At 44.6% G+C, this 9,951-nt stretch overlaps 1 protein-coding gene across 1 annotated transcript; it reads left to right on the top strand.

The window, feature by feature from the left end:
- Window positions 1–3,398: 3,398 nt before the first annotated feature.
- LOC142921797 (uncharacterized) lies at window positions 3,399–9,581 on the top strand. Its single transcript, XM_076063129.1, has 3 exons — window positions 3,399–3,446; window positions 3,762–3,827; window positions 7,378–9,581. The coding sequence occupies exon 3, from the start codon at window positions 7,421–7,423 to the stop codon at window positions 9,473–9,475; it is 2,055 nt and encodes a 684-aa protein (XP_075919244.1). The 5' UTR covers window positions 3,399–3,446; window positions 3,762–3,827; window positions 7,378–7,420; the 3' UTR covers window positions 9,476–9,581.
- The last annotated feature ends 370 nt before the right edge of the window (window positions 9,582–9,951 follow it).

Here is a 9,951-nt window from a genome sequence, read left to right as displayed (position 1 = left end):
CCCAGCTTGGACACTTTTAAAGGTTTCGAGGTGAAATATGAAGAGGTGATGGTGAAGAGGGAAGAAGTGATGGTGAAGAGGGAAGAAGTGAAGGTGAAATGTGAAGATGAAGATTCAACTCCAAAATGGGACCTTCACATCGATGGAGGCAACGTGAAGCAGGAGGAGAATTCTGACTGTGAGGCAGAGCGAGGCAACTCCCAGCAGTTTGTGGAAGTGGAGGTGTGGGTGGACTTCCTCCGAGACAATCCAAAGTCAAGTGGAGACCCGGTAGATGTGTAAGCCAGAGACGATGTCGCTACAATAGATGCACCTTTGTCACAGGCCTTTAATGACAATGTGAAGTTGAACACTTTGTGGGCCCGTGGGTTGGGTAGATCTCTAACCAGGAGCAAGAGCCAATAAGCTCCCAAGCATTCACTATGTTATAATAATTGCTTTTACACGGTGCTTGCTTAACCGCCTCAGCAACTCGGAGTTTTGTGTCGTACCTCGTCTGAAACACTCGAAGAGCATCCCCAAGTAGCAGCTGCCCCTGTGTGGCACAAGGTGGTGGCCCTGCACCGGCCTGCATGTGGACAAGAGCCTGTCAGTAGGGGGCGATGATTGATGTGTCATCTTAGTTGTGTAGTTTGTAGGTAATGTTTAGAATTTGCTACATTTTCACTCAGACGCCAGCATGCAATGGCCTACTCGTTTTGAATGACACAATAGTATGTTTTACATACACTGTGAAGCAGACTGTGCATTTTTTTAAAAGCTTCTTGTTGATACGATGTAACGTGATGCAGTATATTTCACTGCAGTAATCCAATTTTGTTAATATGCCTGTCAATCATTTAGAATGTATACTTGTCTGGTTTTGTGCATACTTGTAACATTTGATCTGTAAGGGTCAAACATTGAATAAGTGATGTTAGGACAAAGTGTGTCTGTTTGAAAGTAACCTGTACAGAGAACTCAGGTGAGACCCGTTGTTCTTGTGATACAGGTCAAAAGGTATTTTTTTGTTCCACGAAGCATCTGGAGCAACTCATTGTCTTTGAAATAGGTGGCACACTCGGATCATTCATCAGTTACAAGGCATCCACTTAAAAGTTACACGTATAGGAGGAGGTACATTCTCTACAACACGAATTGTAGTTTTGTCTTACGTGTTGACGTAGATTTTGTCTAACTGGGACTAGAAATGCTCCTTGCTGATTGACGTCTGGATGTTCATAACCATCGGTTGAAGCAAACCCCACTGCTGTTGTTGAGACGCTGTATACCAATAAGGGTCCAACACATTGACGGCCTTCAGGCCAGGAAAGTCACAACATTTGCACACGAAGGACGCATTCACGCAAGTACCCCATGCTCCGTTTTGAAGTTTTAAAATGAAACATCTTTGAATTGTGTTGTGTTTTGAATTAGATGATTTTATTTCCTCATTAAAAGCTTGTATCAATTTACATCTGGAAGACTTCATTGAAAAGGACATTTCGTGTGAATTTTCTCTCATCATTAAGTAGATGGCCTTGCCGGGGGTTTGGTTCAATGTGGACACAAACATGGTACATACACAGTGTATACACACAGTGTACACAGTGTACACACAGTGGCACACAGTGACACAGTGACACTGTGCACACGCAGTGTACACACTGTGTCACAGTGTACACACAGTGACACAGTGTAAACTGTGTGTGTGTACACTGTGTGTGTGTGTACACTGTGTGTACACACACACACAGTTTACTCAGTGACACACAGTTTACTCAGTGACACACAGTGACACAGTGACACAACAACCGCCATTCGCCACTAAGTGGCGGTGACGTCACCACGACGCTTGTGCCAGGCACAGTGACACACACACACAGTGACACAGTGACACACACAGCGACACACAGTGACACAGTGTATACACATAGTGTACACACACTGTACACACACAGTGACACACAGTGTATACACAGTGTACACACACACATAGTGTACACACACACAGTGTACACACACAGTGACAGTGACACACAGTGTGCACACACAGTGACACACAGTGACACAGTGTACACACACAGTGTACACACAGTGACACAGTGACATACACACAGTGACAGTGACATAACAACCGCCATTCGCCACTAAGTGGCGGTGACGTCACCACGACGCTTGTGCCAGGCACAGTGACACACACACAGTGACACAGTGATACACACAGCGACACACAGTGACCCACATTGTATACACACAGTGTACACACACACAGTGTACACACAGTGTATACACACGCAGTGTATACACAGTGATACAGTGTACACACACAGTGTACACACACAATGTATATACGTACACACAGTGTACATACACACACTGTACACACACAGTGTACACACACAGTGACACACACAGTGACACAGTGTACACACACAGTGTACACACACACAGTGTACACACACAGTGTACACATACACACAGTGTACACACACACAGTGTATGCACAATAATGTCCACGTTGTTGCTGAGCTCACGCACCCAAGGGAGGGAGCAATGGAAAATGAATCTAAATCAACTTAAACTCCAACTCTGTGACATCACCACTCTGCATTACCTCATCGGCGTGACACGCCAGGGGGAGGTGTACCTCGCTAGTGACGTCATGTCACCAAGGTGTTCACCCCAACCCCGTCCACCGCGCTCTTGAGCATAACGTCACCTCCGCCTGGGTCACTGCCGATATCGTTCCAGTGGCAATCCTTATTTGGGCAAAGATACGCCCAGTACTCTTTGGTTCTATTGGGTAAATTCTAGATTTAAAGCTTTCGTGACTGCTAGGATCCATACTCTTTGGTTCTATTGGGTAAAGTCACATAGGTGAAAATAAAATAAAAAAATAACAAAAAATCACGACGTTTCGGCCACAACACAAGCGGCCTTAATCAGGTGAAGGGACGAGACTGTCTGGAGGACAGCGCTGGAGTGGAAGAAGCCACGCTTAGATCACGACTTTTAAGCTGTGTGAGAAGAAAAAGACCAAGCGCCTTGACAAAGGAATTAGCATATAATTTAGCATTGAAATGGCTCATTGAAATAGCTAAGTTAAAGTATACACATCCGCAGAGGTACCCCTTGACAAAGGAATAAGCATAAAATTTAGCATTGAAATAGCTGAGTGATTAGCTTGTAACTGGTCACAGAAATAGCTATGTTAAAGTCAGAGCATATACATTCACCGAGGCACCTAGTACTCATCACGCCCAGTGACTGGCGGCTCATTAACATAATGTATCCCTTAAAGCCGTCAGCGCCCACGGCCCCATCCCTCCATTTATGGGCCGGCCTCATTAACATAATTTCTTCAGTTGGAGAGCAGCTCTTGGGAGGGAAGTGACGTCATACTACTTCCTGCTGTCGCGAGGTAACAGGAAGCTGCCGTGTGCGCGCTTGCACTGAAATCTGAGGTGAGAAATTCTCATCGTTGTGGTGGTGGTGGTCGTTGTGGTGGTGGTGGTTGTTGTTGTTGTTGTTTACCAAGGTAGAGCCTCTCTCTCTCAGGGATGTCAGTTGAGTAGCAGCGAGCATGGGAATCGATGTCCAGGTTGGAACTTTACAACGCGGGGCCTAGCCACGCGGGGCCTTGCCTCCTGCCCTCGCCTGATTGCGTTTACTTTAATTATCTCGCTTAAGTTTAATTTGTCTTCACCCGGCTCACCACTTTGTAACTTTGTTTTATTGTAAATATTCACGCAGTTTTTATTTTCATTTTTTTTCACCAGGCCAAGCCCGCTTGAGCTGCTATACCGCTCTTGTTATCAGAAGCGTCTTGCCCACAACAACACAAGGTGAGGCTTTGTCAACGTGTGTGAATGTTTTGACTTAAAACTTTGGTGACTGCAGGAATTAATATTCTTGGTTCTTTCGGTAAAATCACGTAGATAGAAAATTTAATAAAAATAACATAATGAAAATAAATAAATAAATAAATTGTAAATAAAGCAAAAAAACTCATGCTTTGAACACAAGCAGTCTTTATTTAATGTAATTGTATTATCAGTTATTGTTATTTTCTATCTACGTAACTTTACCGAAAGAAACAAGAATACGTGTGTCAATGTCTATCGGTCAAAGACGCTCAGCGGAGAGACGCGCAAACTCCAAATATACAGCAGGCGTCAGGGTCGGGATCGAACCCACGACTTCCTGTATACCAGGTGAGGTAGTTAACATCTCACCACGAAGAGAGACACGCAAACTCCAGTTAGCCTCAGCTATGTTCGTTGATCCTCGATTAATTACTTGGTGGAGTGAGGAAGCATTCATGCCAAGCAGATGAAGGTGGCCAGGCGTGATTCTAGACACGCCACCGCCTGTTTACCCAGTGACAGTGTACAGTTTGTGTTTGCAGTAACGTCTATTAACTCTGTTGAACACGGAGGTTATAGCGTAACAATAAATTTCGATTTAAAGCTTTCGTGACTGCAATGATTCATCTTCTTTAGTTCTTTCGGTAAAGTCAAGTAGAATGAGAATAAAATAATAAATTGATAAAATAAAATAACACAATAATATTCTCACGACGTTTCGGCCACAACACAAGCGGCCTTCATCAGGTGAAGGGACGAGACTGTCTGGTAGGACAGCGCTGGAGTGAAAGAGCCACGTTCAGATCACGGCCTTTAAGCTGTGTGAGAGGAACAAAGCGCCTTGACAAAGGAATTAGCATATAATTTAGCATTGAAATGGCTGAATGATTAGCTTGTGACTGGTCACAGAAATAGTTATGTTAAAAGTTAAAGCATACACATCCGCAGAAGCACCCCTTGACAATGGAATTAGCATAGAATTTAGCATTGAAATAGCTAAGTTAAAGCATACACATCCGCAGAGGCACCCCTTGACAATGGAATTAGCATAGAATTTAGCATTGAAATAGCTGAGTGATTAGCTTGTAACTGCTCACAGAAATAGCTACGTTAAAGTCAGACCATACACATTCACCGAGGCACTTAGTACAAATCAAACAGGAGAATTTAGCATTGAAATAACTAGGCGAATTTAGCATTGAAATAACTGAGTGATTAGCTAGTGACTGGTCACAGAAATGACTATGTTGAAGTCAAGGCCTACACATCTGAGCTATTCACAGTACTATATAGTGAACCAATAAAAACTAAAATATAAATTACCTTAATGTTATCAATAAACTCTATATTCTCCAATCAGCTAAGCTACCAACAATAAGTCATTATATATCACAATGCTATATGGCGAAAAAATGGGTGGATTTTTACCCTCAACTTTAGCACCACGGATAGCTACGGGCCCCGTTCAGACGGACGAGTTCGTCCATGGTCGGAACAGAGGAGGGGGAGAGAGACAGCTGCGAGGCCCTAGTATACTCCATGTTGTAAAACCATACCATTAACCGTGGTGTGAGAGGTATTAAGAGGCAATGCTGGCGAAAGAGCTGCGGTCTGAAGGTCATCGTAAAAATACAATTAATTAAGAACAGAAATGATTTAAAACATCTTTCCAGTGGTTACTAAGCCAGAATCCATCTTCTCGGTTGAAATTGTCTCTGTGCTTGTATATGTGAATGGCCTCATGAACGAATCTCTCATGGTAGCCGGTTGGTTTGCAAAGAACCTCCGTCTTGGAGAAGTCAATGTCATGTGAGCCCACTGAATTATAAAAGTGATCTGCCACGGCAGAGGAGTTCGTCCTACCATGTTTCAAGTCTGCTTTATGTTCGCGGATGCGGTCCGAGATATGTCTTTTGGTTTCTCCAATGTAGCTACTACCACAGAGGCACTTTAGTTTGTAAACGCCCGGGTACTGTATGTCTGGAACAGCATTTTTTACAGATGGAACTAAATCACGGATTTTATGTACTGTGTTGAATCGGACCTGGATCTTGTGTTTATTCAGGATTTTGGAGATCTTTTTAGTGACCCCTGCCATGTAGGGTAAGGTGATGGTTTTGAGTGGCTCCACAAGAGGATCCTTCTTCATGACTGGAGTGATGGCTTTGCGGATTGTGTAGTCGGAGTAGCCATTAGCCCTGAGAGCCTGGTGTACGTGCTTGAGTTCACTGGTAATGTGTTCCTGGTCGGAAATGCATTGGGCTCTATGGTATAGAGTCTTGATGAGGGAGTTCTTCTGGGATGGATGGTGGTGGGAATCCGGTTTCAAGTAAGCATCTGTATGGGTAGCTTTCCTGTAGACAGAGTGGCTCATTGAACCATCATGTCTCCTTTTAATTAAGACATCCAAAAACGGTAGTTTGCCATCTTTTTCGACCTCCATGGTAAATCTGATGGCTGGGTGTATGGAATTGATGTGGTCGCGGAATTGGTCTAGAGCAGGCTGGCCATGTGGCCAGATGACAAAGGTGTCATCAACGTACCTCTTCCATAAGGTCGGGCGTAGAGTGGCAGTCTGGATGGCGTCAGTTTCAAATTTTTCCATGAATACGTTGGCTACAACCGGAGATAGGTGGGAGCCCGAAAGAACCAAAGAAGATGAATCATTGCAGTCACGAAAGCTTTAAATCGAAATTTATACAGCAGGCGTCAGGGTCGGGATCGAACCCACGACTTCCTGTATACCTAGTGAGGTAGTTAGCATCTCACCACGGAGAGAGACACGCAAACTCCAGTTAGCCTCGGCTATGTTCGTTGATCCTCAATTAATTACTTGGTGGAGTGAGGAAGCATTCATGCCAAGCAGATGAAGGTGGCCAGGCGTGATTCTAGACACGCCACCGCCTGTTTACTCAGTGACAGTGTCAAGTTTGTGTTTGCAGTAAAGTCTATTAACTCTGTTGAACACGGAGGTTATAGCGTAACAATAGTTTACTTTTGTTTTCCTCTGGAACTCTTCATAAGAATGGAAACAGGAAGTTAACACAGCACGCACATGCAGCTGAAGTCGGAACTGATCATCCCAGCATTTAAGGACATCTGAGCCTGGATTCATACCTCTAAGTTGCGATTGAACATTAATTTATGAATTTCTGCATAACACAAATAGTATTGTTTTCAACACCCTCTCCTATGTCAGCTGAATTTAGCTTTCATAAATATTACTTTTGCAGCCAGACAGCTGAAATTGTGTGCTCGGAGTTTTGGGTGAACATTCATTTTGAAGATACGAGGGCTTCCCGGCATGTTAATAATCATTTGCCCTCTCATTGTGTGCCATAACAGCCCGTGTGATGAATTTGGGACACTTTTCCACTATATCATGAATATATGAATAAGTATAGACGTGTAAGTCACGTGTTACTGTGTATATATGCTTTCCTCTGTGCATCGATACTAACGTGTAGATGGTGTGGATATTATTTTTTTCTGTCTGCAGCTGACGCTTCCTCTGACGCTTCCTCCGCAGAATTGGTCTGATGGAGCAAATGCTGTCAGCATAGCAGCTCGGTATGACAAGTCAACAATGCGACCAGCGTGCATACAGCACGGATCGGACTAGAAATTTGACACGGCACCAGAGAACTCACACAGGAGAGAAACCCTTCAAGTGCATGATGTGCGGGAAGGCGTTTGCACGTTCATCAAATCTGCAAAGACACCAGAGAACACACACGGGAGAGAAACCCTTCAAGTGCAGTGTGTGTAACAAGGCATTTGCTCGGTCATTTGCTCTTAAAATACACCAGAGAACACACACGGGAGAGAAACCCTTCAAGTGCACTGTGTGTGGGAAGGCATTTTCACGGTCATCTATTCTTAAAGAACACCAGAGAACACACACAGGAGAGAAACCCTTCAAGTGCAGTGTGTGTGGGAAGGCGTTTGCACGTTCATCTGCTCTTGTAACACACCAGAGAACACACACGGGAGTGAAACCCTTCAAGTGCACTGTGTGTGGAAAGGCATTTTCACAGTCCCCACATCTTCAAGTACACCAGAGAACACACACAGGAGAGAAACCCTTTAAGTGCACTGTGTCTGGGAAGGCATTTGCATGGCCATCAGTTCTTCAGACCCTCCAGAGAACACACACAGGAGAGAAACCCTTCAAGTGCACTGTGTGGGGGAAGGCATTTGCACATTCATCAAATCTGCAAAAACACCAGAGAACACACACGGGAGAGAAACCCTTCAAGTGCACTGTGGTTGGGAAGGCGTTTTCACATTCATCTTCTCTTGTAGAACACCAGAGAACACACACGGGAGAGAAACCCTTCAAGTGCAGTGTGTGTGGGAAGGCGTTTCCACGTTCATCTGCTCTTGTAATACACCAGAGAGCACACACGGGAGAGAAACCCTTCAAGTGCAGTGTGTGTGGGAAGGCGTTTCCACGTTCATCTGCTCTTGTAATACACCAGAGAACACACACGGGAGTGAAACCCTTCAGGTGCACGATGTGTGGGAAGGCGTTTGCACATTCATCTACTCTTGTAAAACACCAGAGAACACACACGGGAGAGAAACCCTTCAAGTGCAGTGTGTGTGGGAAGGCATTTTCACAGTCAACTGTTCTTAAAAAACACCAGAGAACACACACAGGAGAGAAACCATTCAAGTGCACTGTGTGTGGGAAGGCATTTTCACTGTCATCTGTTCTTAAAAAACACCAGAGAATACACACAGGAGAGAAACCCTTCAGGTGCATTTTGTGTGGGATGATATTTGCACAGTCATCATATCTTCAAGTACACGAGAGAACACACACGGGAGAGAAACCCTTCAAGTGCACTCTGTGCGGGAAGGCGTTTTCACAGTCACCACATCTTAAAGTACACCAGAGAACTCACACGGGAGAGAAACCCTTCAAGTGCAGTGTGTGTTGGAAGGCGTTTCCACGTTCATCTGCTCTTGTAATACACCAGAGAACACACACGGGAGAGAAACCCTTCAGGTGCAGTGTGTGTGGGAAGGCGTTTGCACATTCATCTGCTCTTGTAACACACCAGAGAACACACACAGGAGTGAAACCCTTCATGTGCACGATGTGTGGGAAGGCGTTTGCACATTCATCTACTCTTGTAGTACACCAGAGAACACACACGGGAGAGAAACCCTTCAAGTGCAGTGTGTGTGGGAAGGCATTTTCACAGTCAACTGTTCTTAAAAAACACCAGAGAACACACACAGGAGAGAAACCATTCCAGTGCACTGTGTGTGGGAAGGCATTTTCACTGTCATCTGTTCTTAAAAAACACCAGAGAATACACACAGGAGAGAAACCCTTCAGGTGCATTTTGTGTGGGATGATGTTTGCACAGTCATCAAATCTTCAAGTACACGAGAGAACACACACGGGAGAGAAACCCTTCAAGTGCACTCTGTGCGGGAAGGCGTTTTCACAGTCACCACATCTTAAAGTACACCAGAGAACTCACACGGGAGAGAAACTCTTCAGGTGCACTCTGCAGCAAGGTGTTTGCACATTCATAAAATCTTCAAGTACACCAGAGAACACAGAAGCATCAGAAGATCCACAAGGAGTGGAGTCTGAAATCAGCTTGTGAAAGTCAAAGTGCCACAATAAGCCCATCATGAAACAAGAACCGGAAGAAAATCCCAGCTTGGACACTTTTAAAGGTATCGAGGTGAAATATGAAGAGGTGATGGTGAAGAGGGAAGAAGTGATGGTGAATAGCGAAGAAGTGAAGGTGAAATGTGAAGATGAAGATTCAACTCTAAAATGGGACCTTCACGTCGTAAAACAGGAGGAGAATTCTGACTGAGGCAGAGCGAGGCAACTCCCAGCAATTCATGGAAGTGGAGGTGTGGGTGGACTTGCTCCTAGACAATACAAAGTCAAATGGAGACCCGATAGATGTGTAAGCTTGAGACGGGCGCTACAATAGATGCACCTTTGTCACAGGCCTTTAATGAAAAGAATGTGAAGTTGAACACTCAATTCCTAGGTTCAACCTGCAGAGTAAGAGCGAGCGGACAGTCTTTGTGGACCCGTGGATTGGGGAGATCTCTGACCAGGAGT

The sequence above is a fragment of the Petromyzon marinus genome, unplaced genomic scaffold, assembly GCF_048934315.1.
Source record: "Petromyzon marinus isolate PM22_M1 ecotype Great Lakes invasive population unplaced genomic scaffold, UKy_Petmar_22M1.pri1.0 PM_G_Scaffold_9, whole genome shotgun sequence".
Taxonomy (NCBI): Eukaryota; Metazoa; Chordata; class Hyperoartia; order Petromyzontiformes; family Petromyzontidae; genus Petromyzon; species Petromyzon marinus.
This window is presented reverse-complemented; position numbering and strand designations above follow the sequence as displayed.

Coding starts and splice junctions, on each gene's coding strand:
- LOC142921797 (XM_076063129.1), top strand. CDS start 7,421: ATGACAAGTCAACAATGCGACCAGCGTGCATACAGCACGGATCGGACT.